The sequence below is a fragment of the Protopterus annectens genome, chromosome 5.part0 (genome assembly GCF_019279795.1).
Source record: "Protopterus annectens isolate FY-2018-M chromosome 5.part0, PAN1.0, whole genome shotgun sequence".
NCBI classification, from domain to species: domain Eukaryota; kingdom Metazoa; phylum Chordata; order Ceratodontiformes; family Protopteridae; genus Protopterus; species Protopterus annectens.
The window spans coordinates 1230602155-1230619739 of NC_056735.1; the positions used below are offsets into that span (position 1 = coordinate 1230602155).

Genomic DNA, 17585 nt, shown 5'->3' on the forward strand with positions numbered 1-17585 from the left:
CCTCCAGGGATAGATAGGCTGCTCTAAGCTCCGCACTGTCACTGGTGAACAAAGAAGCCTCCCCTTATCCAAGAAAGGAAATGGGCAACACAGGAAATTTCCAAAAGTCCAGAATACAGCAAAGCCTGTATTTGGACTACTCTAGGTCAGGAAAGACGGGGAAACAAGGATAATTTTTTTGTTCTTTTTCTTTTTAGCAACAAACAGCAGGAAAATGCAATAAATATGTAACACAGGCTAGCGCACTTGAGTGTGTAGCCTCAACAGGTAAATGCAACAAACAGGACAAACTTTAAATTACAAGTGCAAAAGCACACTAAAGCTGGCTTTAAAGCAGGGGGTTAGAAAGAGATAGGAAATGGCCCAAAACGGCCAATAAGCGACAAGGCACTGGGCTGGAACCACTCCTCAAGGGACAGATAGGCTGCTCAGAGCTCCCCACTCTCACTGGTGGACAAAGAAGCTTCCTCCTATCCAAATAAGGATATGGGCAACACAGGAACTATGACACAGCCCAGAGATCAGCAATACCTGAAGACTGGACTATTCTAGTTCAGTAAAGGCGGGAAACAAGGATTTTTTTTTTTGTTTTTTTTTTTTTACAAAGTAGCAGAAATTAGGTACAGAAACACAGTAAATGCTTTAATTGGCTAAGCACTTGAGTGTGTAGCCTACCAGTTAAACTAAGCAAAAACAAACGTTAAAAGTGCAAAAAACTCAGAAATACAGGCAGGAATGCAATAAAACAACTTTGCAGAGCTTATTTAGTTAAAGAAACAGAGAAGTCTATATATACAAAAAAGCAGCTAAAACACACAAACACTTCAGTTGCAATGCAACCTAGAGCACTTGAGTTGTAGCAATATTAAGGCAATTACAGTTATAATAAATGCTCTGAAATATACTCTCTATTTCCAAAATGTTTGAGAAGCACAGTCAGAACACAAGGAGATTCAGGCAAAAAAAAAATTTTTTTTTTTAAGGGAAAAAGGAGAAACAGAAGGCCTTATCCAATGTTCTCTCTGTATTAGGTAGAATGAGCTAATGGCACTAGACTGGGAGGAGTGTCACAGATCAGATTTACAGTAGGGGCGGGCAACTGCAAAGCCACCAAGTATAAAAGCAAGACAACTGCGAGGGTGGGGACAAAAACAATAGCCTACAGAGAGTAAGCACTACAGAAAGCCACAAATGAAAGTTTTTAAACAGATAAAGATTTCTAAAGATACAGAATGCTTTTAACTGCAAAGAAATCGGTTACTTGTGCAGATTAGTTAAAAGCAATAAAATACACTCAAAGACTAAAAAGCAGGCAATAAAAGTGCTATATATTAATTGTTAGAAACAATCATCTGTATAAATAATCGGAAAAAAAAAAACAGGATACTTATATATCTCAGCTAACATTCGTGGTCAACAACTCTCATCCACTCTGCTCAGTGTGTATACACAGGAACCCTATCAAAGTTAGGGCTTAAATACCAGAAGAACAACTTTTTTTTTTTTTTTTTTTTTTTTTTTACAGAAACACAAAAGAACCAGCCCCCACTAGCCAGCAGACAATTAACACAATTTAGCCAAGTTAAAGAAAGGCTTCAGCTAAAAACAATAGCCTACAGACAGTAAGCACTAGAGAAAGTCACAAATGAAAGCTTTTAAACAGATAAAAGATTTGTAAAGATACAGAATGCTTTTAACTGCAAAGAAATCAGTTACTTGTGCAGATTAGTTAATCGCAATAAAATACACTCAAAGACTAAAAAGCAGGCAATAAAAGTGCTATATATTAATTGTTAGAAACAATAATCTGTATAAATAATCAGAAAAAAAAAAAACAGGATACTTATATATCTCAGCTAACAGTCGTGGTCAACAACTCTCATCCACTCTGCTCAGTGTGTATAGACCCAACTGTGGAAAAATGGACCACCTACTAGGCAGGTGGTCAGCAGGGGTGATGTATGTGTGTGTAGGAGGGGGGACTGACAGAAAAACAGTGCAACTTACAATTTTTTCATAATATTCTCGTCGTCGTTCTGCCCTTTTTTTATAATCTACCATCATTCCACGAAGCTTCCGCTCATGTTTCCTTGCTTCATGCCACATTCTGCATTTAAATTTTTGTTACCACTTCACCACTCTGCAAAAGTAAAAACATAAAAATCACTCAAATGAAACAACTGCAAATGTGAAAGCAAAACTTTTTGAAAAATACATATAACTGCATTATGGTCACCACTCAAGAATATGCGCAAGAACTTATTACTTTTAGGATGTAGAACTCCCTGTGAATATCAATAAGTCAAGTGATACTGCTCCTTTAACAATGAAAAAGGAAATGAGAATGTGAAGCCCAGTCTGGAATGAATGGAGTAATGTACTATATACACGGAAACGCACATCATGGACACACTTCAAAATAAGCAAGAACAATTATCACATGTCACTCTACATTACCATTTCTATAAAGTAGAATTAAATTAATACTTAATGCAGCTGTATTTAGCAAGCAATGCAATGTCATTAAATTCACCTGTGACACACTATTCCAGGAGCATAACTGTATACCATGCACGCATTTAGCTGACACTTGACTATAAAAAGCTAAAATAATTACACTTTCCTGAGACTCACTTCACTTTTAGCTTAGGATAAAAGTAATTAGACTCTGGTGTTGGGAGAAGATTATCAGGAAGGCCAGCAACATTGAAATTAGTGAATAAATGGGAGACTGTAAAGCATCAATCGCATTTGTGAAATATAACATTGCAAGAAAAGGTGTCTGAGAAAGAATGGAACTTTGCTGAATCTGTTACTCTTGAGGGAGAACTGTAAAACACACACACCACACATTATGTCATTAATGGTTAGAAGGACACTAAAGGGAAAAAAGTAAACATAAGAAAAACAACTTTGTATAAAACCCTTCATGATATAAACTGCAAGCTACACTGTGAAACACGTTCGTACAGTGTGCAGTCAGGAGGTACTTTAAATAAGGAGGTCTTTTCACTGAAAGCTGTATCCATCAATCCGCAACACTTTTTGCACAGGAGTTTAGGATATCACTTCAGCAGTGACAGTCATCTAGAGCCAGTGTTCATACTGCCAAATGGCTAGATGCCACTGTTGAACTTCCATACCGCACAGGCATACTCAGCCTTCTACCAATTTACTGTCTCCAAGTGAATGTTGTATACGTTAAAAAATATTGAAGTACAATACTTTTTTTAGTTTTAAGAAATATAAGCTTTATAGTATAACAAGAAAAGAAAGGCTGGAGAGAATAAATATAATGCTGTCATCTTGGGCTTCTGGGATGGGTGGGACTTTCCTTTGTTTTTACAAAGGTGGATGCCTAGATTAATGTCATTCATTTAAGCTAGAAACATATTTTGTTCAAGCCTGTTTGCTTACAAAAAGACAAAATGATGAAAGCCATGAAAAATGCTAAGTTTCTAGCATCTGCAGAGAGATTAGATTTTTTTCCATTAGCAAATGCTAGATTTTTTTCCATTAGCAAATGCTCTCAGTGGGAGACAAAAGTCTGTAGCTGAAGGCAAACGCCCAGGAGAATTCTGTACATTCTGTCCAGAGTGAAATTCACAAAGATTCCTTCATGCAACTCCAGTTGTTTGCTGTATTTTTTCTCACTGCTGAGTACTTTTAAATGGATATGATCTGTCTGCAGGTGCAAGCAATTAATCTTGAGAGTTCTGATCATTCTTTGTGGAGGGTAATGTACAGTTTAAAGGTACAATGCTAAGCAGCCAGAGGAAAAAAATAAAGTTTGAAATTATGGGAAGTAAATAACAGATAGTAGCCTCACAATAACCTTAACACTTTAATGCACTTACTAGAACAGTGCACAATTTAGATATTATTTAAAGGTAGCCAGTGCACTTTTTCTTAGCGCCGCAAGTAAATCTTTTGTAAAAGCACACGTTTTTCATATCTGGGAGAGGATAAACATAAGAACATACAGCAATAAGTGTTAAGTGCGAACAGAGGTTGAACCATGCATTTCAGTATTAGTAACTATAATTTTACATTACATTATGCCTGTGGATGTAGGAGTCGATTTGGGTCAATTGTTCTTATCTGGAAGATTAAGCTTCCTTTGTTGAAAATATACATAGTTCTGAGAGTTTGTTGCAAGTTAACAGGGGGCGTGGTGTTCTGAAAATGCATTTTTTTGTGTGTTTTCATTAATGCAAAAATTCTTAAAATATGACATAGGTTCAAATGGATATGAGAAGAAACAACTGTATAAAAGGTCAGCATGACAGTGTCAGCATGTACAACAGAAGTTGGAAATACACATTCAAAATGTGTATAACAGGCAGGGCTAATACCTTTTATCATAACAGCTACTCTAACTATATTATCTCGGAATGTAATGGGCTTACACATATAGACAAATAAAAAGTACTGAATTTGACAGACAGAATTTCAGGATAGATATTAAGCAGAATATCAGGGACAAAGGAAAGAAGTAGTAATACGGATTGCTAGGGGGCTCCAATACCAACAGAAGAGGTAAAACAGACAATGGTAGATTTGTGATATTAAGGGTCTATTGGCAAGGAAGGAAGATTACAATGGCATGTACTTTCATTCCACCTTAAATTGCTATTATGGAGCTTAAGAAAATTTTGTGAGAAATAATCAGCTTTCAGCAGGGAACAGGAATTTGAGAAAACGTCAACACACACATCTAATAACTATTACAGAACATGCACCGATAACAATGCAAAGTAATGACGTAAGAATGAGACACTGGTGCTTTCCCACCTGTACCTCAACAACATTTGTAAAACTCAGTACAGATCAGTCAATGACACATGATCTGCAGACTCTCAAACTCGGCAGCTTCAGGTGTTCCATTCAAATGGTAGAGCTACTTATTCTCATAATCTGTGGATTATGGGACAGATTTAGCTTTCCAAAGGAATCACGATGTCTGCCCCCATGAGGACAGACAAGGATAAAAAAATAAATAAAATTAGGAATGAGTACATAATTTGCTACAAGCAGCTTTGGGAGATGCAGTAATCCAAGGTAAGATAAAAAATATATATATGTTTTTTTCATCATTCGCCCGCAGTGGTCCTTTAACTACCACAGACCCTTACCTCTGCAAACTTCACTCTCCTAACCATCGACAGCTGGGGCAACTATGGATATATATGGCTTGGCCTGTAAGGGCTCTAGGCCCGTTAGCCTTAGTAACTTTCCAGAAATCTACTTGTTAATGAGAGAGGAACTGGAATTAAAGAAATGGGTAGTGGAAATTATTCAAGAAGTATAAGGGAAGATATAATTTTCTTCAGAAGGGATAGCTTGTGACTGGGATAAAATGGAATTTAAAAAAGGATAAAATAAAGAAAGCGAAATGGAAAAGTAGTTATAGGAGTTACTTAGAGGAACTGACAAAGGTGACAGTATTTCAGAACAAGGGGAATCTAGCAAAACTAGAACAGATCAACATCACAGTGCTAAACAGAAAATAAGTGAGTATTTGGATAACATGCATGAGTTTAGAAAGACCGCTGTTAACTATTTTTGATAAGTTAAGAACACCTTAGGCAACAGACAGTAAAAAGAAAATAGTTGTAGCCAAACAGAGAGCCTATGACAAGAAAAATAACTAGAGATCCTATACAGGTATTATAGAGATAAACTAGAAATGTTATGAAAATTTGTATAAAACAGAGGAATGTTGAAAGCGTAACACATCACAAACAGAAATATTTTTGGAAGACTTAATTATGCTAAGTTTAAAAAAGATGAGGCTCAAAAAACAATAGTGAAGACAGGAGATGAGATAAAAACAATGACACATCAATCTGCAGGGAAGTCTCCAGGAAGAGGTGGTCAGCTTGTAGAAGTTTGGAAATTAGGAGGGAAGAAAGTGAAAGATCTGAAGGACCTTGTTTAATAGTATTTTAAAAATGAGAGGCACCAGCATCTTGGAAGAAAGCTGTGGTGGCTGTATTAACCAAATAGGGTTAAGAACCATCAGACCCAGCTTTATATAGACCCATTTCAATTTTAAACCATGACTATACAGTGTTAATGACTATAGTAGCTAACAGAATGGCAAAGACTTTGCCAAAGATGACTGATATGAATCAATCCATACGGTTTTGTGGAGAAAAGACAAACATTTGACAACATTAATAAAACAATGATGACCAGATGGAAGCAGAACGTAAGAAAATACTGCTGCTGGTAGTTCTTGATGCATAGAAAGCATTCAACAGAGTAAGCAGGGATTTTATAAGTAGGGCAATGGAAGTATTTGTATTCCCCAATACATTACGGCCGTAGGATCGAAGCCAAGAATTCAAGTGGGAGGGTTCCTCTCCATTAAGTTGTGTTTGGACAGAGGAACCAAGCTGGAGTGTCCTCTTTCCCTTTATTTGCTTTTTATTTAAAGCCATTGGGAAAGAAAATCAAGGATATAAAGTACAATTTTGTACCTACCATAAATGTAGATGTTCGAAGATCCACATTGCTGCAGTCATAACCTGTGGGTAGTCCGCTGTCCTCGGTCGGCCCGAATACCAAAGTGTTAGGCTGGCGTCGGTCATGGTCGCTCAGATCTGACGTCAGTACGCCGTGGTACTAAAGCGCATGACCGACGCCATATCCTCAGTCTTTCTTGCCCCAGATGTCAGAAGGCCTTAAAAAGAAAGGCCATAGCCAAAAATAGAAAAATACCCAATCACCAAAATAGCAACAATAGATACACCACAAACCACACAACCACCCCAAACTACAGAGGGGAAAGGAGGGAGGGTAAATTAGACTGCAGCAATGTGGATCTTCGAACATCTACATTTATGGTAGGTACAAAACTGTACTATGAACTTCATCTCACATTGCTGCAGTCATAACCTGTGGGTAGAATCCCAAAGCAAAGGTAAAGGGAGGTTGGTAAAATCAGATAGCATTAGGAGCTGCTAACATGCCCTGTAAAACTGCAGTGGCAAACCCAGCCCTAGATTTGGAATAAAGAGGAAGATGGTAATGTTTAGAAAAAGTGTGCACTGAACTCCAGGCAGCTGCCTCCAAAATATCCTTAGTAGCTACTCCCCTTAAAAAAGCAGTAGAAGTGGCAGTAGCCCTAGTGGAATGAGGTCTGATTCCAGCCGGAACCTCCTTACCATGATGAGAATAACAGAAAGCAATGCAATGCCCAATCCACTTAGAAATAGTTTGTTTTGAAACAGGTTTTCCTTGAGATCCCAAGGCAAAAGAAATGAATAACTGTTGGGACTGCCTGAACCCTTTAGTTCTGCTCAAATAATAACGTAACTGCCTGTGAATGTCCAAAGAATGCAACATTTTCTCCCCCTTATTTTGGGGATCAGCATAAAATGTAGGCAGATGAATAGATTGGTTTAAGGCCACATTAGAAACAACTTTAGGCATAAAAGTAGGATTAGTACGTAGTGACACCCTATCCTTATGAAATATCAGGAAGGGTTCAACTGCCATTAGAGCCTGTAATTCAGATACCCTTCTAGCAGACGTAATGGCCAACAAAAAAGCAGTCTTCCAAGACAAAAACTTCAACTCTGAAGTAGCTGCAGGTTCAAAAGGAGGTAAAGTGAGCTTTTCCAACACAAAATTGAGATCCCAGGAAGGAGTAGGAGCTCTACGTGGGGGTCTTATGTTCTTTGCCCCTCTAAGAAATTGCTTGAACAAAGGGTGAGAGAATAATGGCGGGTCACAGTCATAGTGAGCAGAAATGGCTGCAGCATGAACTTTAACAGAGGAGAAAGACAAACCCTTGTCTAATAATTCTGTAAGATACTGAAGTGAAACACTCAAATTAGGCACTGAAACATCAAAACTCTTTGTTTTGCTCCAAAGAAAAAATCTCCTCCATTTATCAGCATAAACCTTCCTGGTACTAGGCCGTCTGGCCTCCAAAATGACATTCAAAACTTGTTGAGGAAGCTGCGACCCCCCAGGGTCTAAAACAGAATACGCCAGGCTGTCAGATGCAGGGACTGAATCCTGACATTGCGGAAATGATTGCTTGCCTGGGACAAAAGGTGTGGAATTAATGGCAAAGGCCAAGGAGGCTCCCGTACTAAAGTCCTCAGCAGAGGCAGTGCTGCCGTGGCCAATCTGGAGCTATCAGAATCATGCAAGGCTTGTCCTGCCTGACCTTTAGGAGCACCTTGGGAAGGAGAGGCAGAGGGGGAAAGGCATAAACGTGAAGGTTGTTCCAACTGAATGATAGAGCATCCACTTTCCAAGCTTTTGGGTGAAACAGCTTTGTGCAAAACTTTGGCAGTTGGTTCAGTGGAGAAGCGAACAGATCTATGTCTGGAGTCCCCCATGCCACCGTCAACTGTTGAAAGACATGAGGATCCAATTTCCACTCGTGGGGATCCACCATCTGTCTGCTCAAAACATCTGCTAAGGAGTTCTGTGCTCCTGGCAGAAACCTTGCCTGAAGGGTGAGGTGCAAACTGAGAGCAGTCTCCCACAAAATCATAGCTTGTCTGCAAAGAGGGTACGAATGGGTACCCCCCCTGCTTGTTGATGTACCACATGACTGTTGTGTTGTCTGTCTGAATCAACACTTGTCCTGGGTGAAGTAAATCCTTGAAAGCCATCAATGCAAATTGGACTGCTAACATCTCCTTCATGTTGATATGCAAATGTTGTAGTCTGGCAGGCCACGTGTCTTGAACCCATTTTCCATTGAAGTGTGCTCCCCAGGCCATGTCTGAGGCATCTGTCGTTAAGATCTGACTCGCCTCTGGTTGGGTCACAGAGAGTCCCTAGTTTAGGTGACATTCCTGAGCCCACCACAAAAATTCCCTTTGGAGGCAAGGTATCATCTGAATGACAGTGTCCAAATCGTGGCAGTGTTGAGTCCATACGCTTTTGAGATACCATTGTAGCTTCCTCATATGCAGTTTGGCATTGGGAAGCACCAGAATACAAGATGCCATGAACCCCAAGGCTTGAAGGACTGTCCTTGCAGTCAGCCTGGACCGTAGAGACAATTGTTGGAAGTAAAGGGTAAGATTTCTTTGTTTGTCTGGGGTCAAAAATGCCATCTGAGAAGCTGTATTCAGTCTCACACCCAGAAAGCACATGTCCTGAGAGGGTACTAGACTGGACTTTGTTTCGTTCACAGAATACCCTAGGCACCTTAACACTGCCATAACATACTGTAGATGGTGAAGTAACTCGACTTTGTCTTGAGCCAGAATCAGGCAATCGTCCAAATAAGTATAGATTTGTATTCCCCTTAACCTTAAGAAGGCTATCACCGGTGCCAGGACCTTTGTGAACACCCTGGGCAGTAGATAAGCCAAAGGGCAATGCAGAGAACTGATAATGTAAAGTCCCAGCCAGCAGGAACCTCCTGCAGCTGGGCCTGATAGGAATGTGAAGATAAGCCTCTTTGAGATCCAGAGTTACCATCCAGTGATCTTTGCCTAATAGAGGCAGAAGTTGTTGCAAAGTTAACATCTTGAATTTTGGAATGTCCAGGTATGTGTTGAGAATAGACAAATCCAGAATTGGCCTCCAAGTGTTTCCTTTCTTTGGTACAAGAAACAGGCGAGAATAAAATCCTAGGCCCACTTCTGACGGAGGGACCCTCTGGATAGCCCCATTTTGAGAAGTAAAGCAATCTGTTTGTGAGCCTCCATCTTTTGCTGAGAAGGAACGTCTGGCATGCATTTGAAAGGAGGCAAGGTGTGAAAATAAAATTTGTAGCCTCGATCTATAATGTCCAACACCCATTTGTCCTGAGTGACCAAAAGCCAATTTTTTCTGAAATGTGCCAACTTTCCTCCCAGAGGAGCTGCCAGACAGGAGGGATCTGGCAGCTGGAGATACAGGTCATTGGGTCTGTTTACGAAAAGGCTGACCCCTGCCCTCACCTGAAGATTGTGCAGGGGAACTCCACGTCCTAGGCCAGAAAGAACCTTGAGCATGAGCTCTGCCCCTACCACATCTAGATCTGCCCCTAGACTGTAAATCAGAAGAAGGATAAGCCCATCCCTTAGTAGGCCAATTTCTGCTAAACTTAGGGGGCTGCACCTGTAAAAAATCCTTAACTGTTTGCATAGACTTGGCTTTGTCTTCCATTTTCTTCAAAACTGACTCCACAGGAGAACCAAACAGAACTTCAGACTGAAGGGGAGCATCCAAAATTCGAGCTTTAACATGCTCTGACAAATTCTGATCCTTAAGCCAGGCGTGCCTACGAATAACTGATCCAGTGGCAGCCACCCTGGAAGAGGCCTGAAGAGCATCAAAACCACACTGCAAAGAATGTTTACCCACCTATCAGAGGCATGAACTAAATCCTGCAATTCCTTACACTCAATGCCCTCTGCCAAAGCATCTACCTTAGATTTCAACTGACTCAGGAGAAAGTTCTGGTACTTCAGCATATGAAACTGGCAATTCAAAGCCCTCATTGCTAGAGTGGAAGAGGTATACACTTTTTTACCCCACCTATCCAAAGCTCTAGAATCTTTATCCATAGGAACTGGATTCTTTACAACAGAAGCCCTGACACCCTTAGGTCCCTGGCTAATAGTTTCTGGGTCAGCTCTCTGGCTTTTATACAAATATTTATGAGCCTCAGGCACTCTGTAATACCTGTCTGGCTTGACCGGGGCAGGAGGCAAAGAATCAGGATTAAGGGAAGCTTCAGAGAAAACATCCTGAACAACATCCAAAACAGGGGGTATAGCCAAGGGCCTATGCTGTGGTAAAAACAAAAATTCCCTAAGTCTCTTTCTAGAATCAGAGAAATCCTGACCTTCCCACTTAAAATGCTCTCTCATGGAATGCAGAGTTTCAGAAAAAGAAAAATCCTCTGGGGGGGAAGCAGAAGGACTAGAATCCTTTGCATCTGAATCAGAATAAGGAGGAAAATCCTGAATGTCTTCAGCCGAAGACTCCGAGTAATCTGAAGAATGCTCCAATCCTTCCACCTCTGGCTCTACCCTAGGCCTCTTATCTGGAGGGGGCAAAGAACCCCTGATTAAGGTAATTAAATCTTCTGCCATTTTCAGCATATGCTTTTTAGGTACAGAACCTGCAGAACTAGGGCTGGCCAGAGGAAGACAAACCAGGCCTGACCTTGGAAGGAACCTTAGAGACAGAAGTAGAAGGCCTAACCACCTTATGCAAAGGAGGGACTACAGAAACCTGAGAGGCCCCCTCAGCCTGACCCGACTCCTGAGAGGCCACATCCTGCAAAACTAAAGGCTCCCCCTGAGACTCAGCTGAAACCTCGGTTGGATCCACAGATTCCACCGTAGTTTCTAAAGAACCGGCGTCCGTAACGGACGACTCATCCTGCTTGGACTTTAACGATTTTTCCTTACGCTTCTTAGCGGTAGCGGGCGTCGGAGGATCCGACGGCATATTGTAATTACACCGCTTACCGAAGACAAGCCTAGCACAATCTAACCTGCGTTTAATGGTGCGCTTATTAAATCTAGCACAAAAGCGACACCCGACTACGTCGTGCTCAGGCCCCAAGCAAGGAATACAAAGAGAGTGGTAATCCCTATGAGGTATCTGTTTCCCACAAGAAATACAATTATTCACTTTTTCTGACATCCGGATTTAACTGAGGCAAGAAAAGACAAAAATATTCCCCAACGGGGTACTTAGCCCAACTTGGTCTTCGGTCTGAAACTCAGAATACGAAAATTTCAGGGCCTTGACGGCACTTGCAAACGCTGCTTCTGCTTCGGACCATGCGGCAAGAAAGACTGAGGATATGGCGTCGGTCATGCGCTTTAGTACCACGGCGTACTGACGTCAGATCTGAGCGACCATGACCGACGCCAGCCTAACACTTTGGTATTCGGGCCGACCGAGGACAGCGGACTACCCACAGGTTATGACTGCAGCAATGTGAGATGAAGAACATCTGGTATGGTAATCAAGAAAAACTGGCTTTTCTTGCAGATGACATTAATTTATACTTGATAAATCCAGAAGAGGACATCTCAGTGTTGTGGAACATTTTAAGAGTTTCAAGTCTCGGATGTAAAATCAATAAAGATAAAACAGGCTATAACCATAACTTATCTACCAAAACATGAAATGGTTCAACAAGGCCCATATTTATGGGGACACAATTGGATGACTCAATGACTTTTCCATCCTGCAGGAAGGTTTGTCCCAAATAAATAGCTGGTGCCAAAATCATGGACTGAAACTAAATGCCAAAAAGTGCATCATCGTATCCTCTGGGAAGTCATCTACCACAGGGAACTACCACATTGACAATATACCCTTAAGAGCTGACCTACCCAGGTTTTCGTGATTTGGGAAATTATATGGACAGTGACAACTTTCGAGCAACACGTGTCCATTGTCATAAGAAAGCCATTCTGCACTGTGAAGCTAACAAACAAAGAAATTATCCCTAAATCTAGAGATGCCATTCTGCCCCTTTACTCAGCCCTCATTAGGCCAATAATTCAGCATAATGCCCCCCGTCCATGGAGATGCAACAAATGAAGTGCCCACAGAGATAACTTACTAAAAGAATAGAAAGCCTAAACAATATGTCTTACATGGCCCAACCCAAAGCCCTGTTATTATACTCTATCCTAGAGACAGTTAAGAGGTGACCAGTGTATGGCAAACAAGACATTCTCCCACTCAATACTGATGGACTTACTGCACATCAGCAAGTCAGATGGCATCAGAAATACTCTGTCTAGGGATTTAAATCTCTCTGCAAAAAAGACAGTGGTTTGGAGGAACAGGTACAGCACAAAGAGGATACCGCTGCTCTGGAACAGACTCCCCATCCATGTAAAACAAAGCTCATCCATGTCCACAGTCAAGCCCAACTTGGATCTATGGATGGGCAACATTAAATTTACCCCAGGATTGCCTCCTCTACTACTAATAGACAGAGGCAGCTCCTAAAAGCTCTATTCCCCACACATGGGCACATTCCTAATTATTCTCACAAAGGATAATACATAATTACTGATCATGAGATAGGTAAGGCCAAACAAACACCAAAAGCATAATTGCCTAATCTTAAAAAAGCTCATAACGGCAGCTAGCCTAGTACTTACTTTGTACCTAAAAGATGAAATATTTAAGAGTATGGATTAAAAAGGTTTCTGTTATGGCCATTAAGGATATGCTGGAAGAGATTAAACAAAACAAAAGATTAACAGCAGCTTCCAGTTACTCATTTTTGTGTTATGGCTATGGAGAGTAATTTTTGTTTGTGTCTTTCAGCTTTTCCTGGTTAGGGGTCGCCACAGCGGAACACCGGTCCGTTAATGATTGGCAGTAGATTTTTACGCACTGGCTTGCCGGGCCTAACGCACAACCTTCAATGAAGGAATGCCCATTCACGTATGTCGCTACACAGAAGATGCTCTAACTGAGAATCGAATGGGCAATGTCTAACTGTGAGGCAACAACGCTACCGCAGCACCACAGCAAAAATATTTTAAGTCCCTTTAGTTTTATGGACAGGTCAGGCATATTTTAATCAACAAGAGGAGAAGTTCTGGATGATAATAAAAAGTTGAAGAAGTGTATCTGGGTGAGGAAGACGGTATGTGTTAAGTGGAGTAAGATGATCCTTCCAATAGAACAATGTGGTTTAAGGATTACGTGACTTGAAGGGATATTTTATGCAGTTAAGGCTGATGTACTTAACATGAACAAAAATGTTATAATGCAAAACGGAAAGTGATGATGACGAAGCAGGTGCAGGTGACGGTTCAAGAAATATGGACAGAGTGGTATTTTGGATGCAAATGCTTAAGGAGAGAATAATTACCATATAGAATATTATACTCAAAGTTGCAGAAGTATTCTAAGAACTAAGCCAACATAGGAATGGAGAAAGGAGATTTTTCCCAGTAGGGATGACAGCAATTAGGAATACAGGAAACAGTCAACAGGGACTGGAATTAATGGAGAAAAATGTCAAAGGAACCAATGTATTGTGAGCAAAAAACTAGAAAGAAAAAGGTAACAAGAGTGGGATGAGGTCAAGAAGCTGTTTGGACTGCAGGTTAGAGACCGTCTTCCTACCAGGGACTGATATCAGACTATAGGCAAAGAGAAAGGGACAATGCAGTCCTAAGTGAAATAACTGCTCTGCTAGAGTTTTCAATCAAATAGAACAGTAGCTGCCTTCAAATAAGGAATAATTAGTAGGGCATATAAAATATTGCACAATGACTATGATAATAGACATGAGGAAATTAGAAAAGAATGGGAAGAGAAATAGGGAAAATAATTTACAAAGGAACAATGGGAGAACATATGTATGGTTCCTAAGTATCTAACAAAGTACAGAACTTTTAAGATTTTTGCTTGGAAGTGTTTGCATATATATTTTTATACCCAAAGCAACTTATGAAGAATGTTCTCTTAGGTAGATAGCAAACATTGAAGCCTTGATGGGGAAGACATAGGTAACTGAGAACATGTTTTTAAGAGTATAAAGATTGGCAGATTTCAAAATTCCTTACAGAATACCCTCAGAGGAACACTGGGAAAGCAAATGGCTGTAGCTAAGGAAATCATTCTTTTGAGTTGGATCAAAGGATCTTAATTGCCTAGACATCGTATGGCCTTATTAAGTTTAATTCTATTGGCTGCCAGAAAAGTAATTAATTAGAAGTTATGTACCTACCATAACGTTCCATGTTAGTTGTCTTCTCTCGCCTTCTTTCTTGCTGGATGGGTTCGGAGCCAATCTCGGCTCCGACTCGGCACTTGCTAAGCTCGAGAGCTAATTTTACCAGCTCGAGGCAACCCTATATCCCATGATGCAAGGCTGAGACTACCCAGATCTCGTTTGGTAGCTAAAGAAATAGTAATATTTTCTTCCAACTGAAGAGGAGGAAGAAAAATAACAATACTAAATAACATCATAATCCTCTAGAAAGGATCAACCTAATCTAGTGACACTAGAAGTTAAACAGCTAGAAAAGGGAATAACCTCTTAATAGAAGATGCATAATCTTCCCGGTCTGACCAGGCTAGGGGATGGAGGGGGGCCAAGAAAGAAGGCGAGAAGACAACTAACATGGAGCGTTATGGTAGGTACATAACTTCTAAATGTTAAGTTGTCAATCTCGCCTTCATTCTTGCTGGATGGGACAGCGTCCTAGCACCTCTATCCTGGGTGGCTCAATGGAACAGACTCTTGAGAACGGTGGAACCAAAATTCGCTCTGTCTCTGGAGGCCAAGTCTAATTTGTAATGTGAAACAAAGGTATGAGGAGAGGCCCATGTGGCTGCTGCACAAATAGTGTCTATTGGAAGTCTAGCTTGAAAAGCTGTAGATGTAGCTAGAGCTCTGGTAGAATGGGCTTTTGGCTTAGAAATCAACTCTTTGCCTCTGAGCTGATAAATGTAAGTGATCACAGAAGACAGCCATCTAGATAAAGTTACCTTGGAAACTGGAAGGCCTTTCCTGTTCTCTGCATAGGATAGAAACAGTTGATCAGAATTCCTAAAAAGTTTAGTTTTGTCCAGATAATATCTGAGCTGGCGGTGAACATCAAGACAATGTAACTTTTGTTCCGCTCTATCAGAATAATTCGGGAAAAACACTGGAAGATCAATGGATTGATTTAGGTTCGTCTGCGATGGCACTTTTGGTAAGAAAGATGGATTAGTCCTTAGAGATACCCTATCTTTGTGGAATATTAAATAGGGAGGACGAATGCAGAGAGCATGAAGCTCAGATACTCTCCTGGCAGAAGTAATGGCGACTAGAAAAAGTGTCTTCCAAGAAAGAAATTTCAAAGAACAGGCAGCTGCAGGTTCGAAAGGGGGAAGAATCAAGGATGTTAAAATTAAATTTAGATCCCACTGTGGTGGGGAGGTCTCTAATCGGAGGTTTCAGTAAAAAGATACCTCGAAGGAATGCCTTGCAAAGTTTATGTGACATAATGTTGTGGTCCAAAAGGCCTACATGAAAATTTGAAATGGCTGCCAGTTGAACTTTCACTGTGGAAGAAGAGGATCCTGAATGAAAAATCTCAGCTAGGAAGTCCAATACCGAATGAATTGGAGCAGTATAGGGGTCTATGTTCCTAGCTTTTGCCCAGAAAGAGAAAAGTCACCATTTACTAGTGTAAATCTTTCTGGTAGAAGATTTTAGGGAAGCTACTATGACATCCCAGACAGGATTAGAAATCATACGAAGCCTGGCTAAGGATGGAAGTGGAGCAACCAAGCAGTGAGGTTGAGAGAAGGTATGGATTGGTGCAGTTGACCCGACTGGTGGGTCAGAAGATCTGGAACCGGGTCCAGATGCCATGGCTGTACCAAGAGATAATGATGTAGGAACGGAAACCATATCTGTTGAGGCCAATAAGGGGCAATGAGAATCAACTTTGCTCTCAAAGCGGTTGCTTTCTGAATTAGCTGAGGTATCAGCGGAAAAGGGGGAAAAGCATAAAGAAGTCCCCGGGGCCAATCTTGGGTTAGAGCGTCTCTGGGGGAATGGCCTGGAAGGGGGAAGAGAGAAGAAGTCTGGGGATTTGCTGTTTTGAGGTGTAGCGAAAAGGTCGCAGCAAGGAAGGCCCCACTTCTGAAAAATCTCTTCCGTCACTGATTGTTTGAGAGACCACTCGTGAGGCATGAGAATAGCTCTGCTCAATCTGTCCGCTATGATGTTGGATTTTCCGGGGATATGCGTTGCTATCAGAAACCGGTGAGAAGAGATTGCCCATTGCCAAAGTCTGAGAGCCTCTCGACAGTGGATAGGACTTGGTTCCGCCCTGTTTGTTGATATACCACACTACGGACATATTGTCCGTTTGGATTGCAATAGTTCCCAGGGGAAGAGAGTCGTTGAGGGCTTGCAACGTTAAAAGCACCGCTCTCATCTCCAGGACATTTATGTGCAGATGGTATTCGAAAGGTTGCCAAGTGCCATGGACCATTCTGCCCTGATAATGCCCCCCCACCCGATCAGGGAGGCATCCGATGTAACCGTGGCAACCGGGGCAAGAGGAACAAAAGGTCTGCCCTGATGGACTTGAGGGGACGATATCCACCAAGTCAGATGCCTTTTGCAAGTTGGAGTTACTATGATCTCGTGACGCATGGGAAGTTGTTGAAAAGACCATTGGGTGAATAGCATCCATTGTAGAAGACGCATGTAAAAGCGGGCAAGGGGAAGAAGTGTTATGGCGGCCGCCATAAGACCCAATACCTTCAGAGCAAATCTGGCCTGAATTTTGTTGCTGAGAAGAATCACCTGGACGTGTCTTTGAATGTCCAAGAGCCTTTGGTCTGTTAACTTTGCTGAAAGTTGTACGGTGTCCAATTTTGCGCCTATAAAAGTAATAGATTGACAAGGCGACAAGGCAGACTTTTCGAAATTTATAGAAATTCCTAGCCCTCTGCAAATGTGAATGGTGTAATCTCTGGCTTGGAGAAGTTGATGCCTGGTGGTGGCAGTGAGGAGCCAGTCGTCTAGATATGGAAACACCTGGAATCCTTGACGTCTCAGGTGAGCCGTAACCACTGCCATACATTTGGTGAACACTCTGGGGGCTGTAGTGAGT

At 41.3% G+C, this 17585-nt stretch overlaps 1 protein-coding gene across 2 annotated transcripts in view; it reads right to left on the reverse strand.

The window, feature by feature from the left end:
* LOC122801610 (CLK4 associating serine/arginine rich protein) overlaps window positions 1–17585 on the reverse strand; it is a 1938306-nt gene that overhangs the window by 1891962 nt on the left and 28759 nt on the right. For both annotated transcript variants that reach the window (XM_044071085.1, XM_044071086.1), the window contains exon 2: window positions 2008–2140. In XM_044071085.1, the coding sequence (XP_043927020.1) occupies window positions 2008–2106 (99 nt within the window). In that variant the 5' untranslated portion in view covers window positions 2107–2140. The remainder of the gene's footprint in view (window positions 1–2007; window positions 2141–17585) is intronic.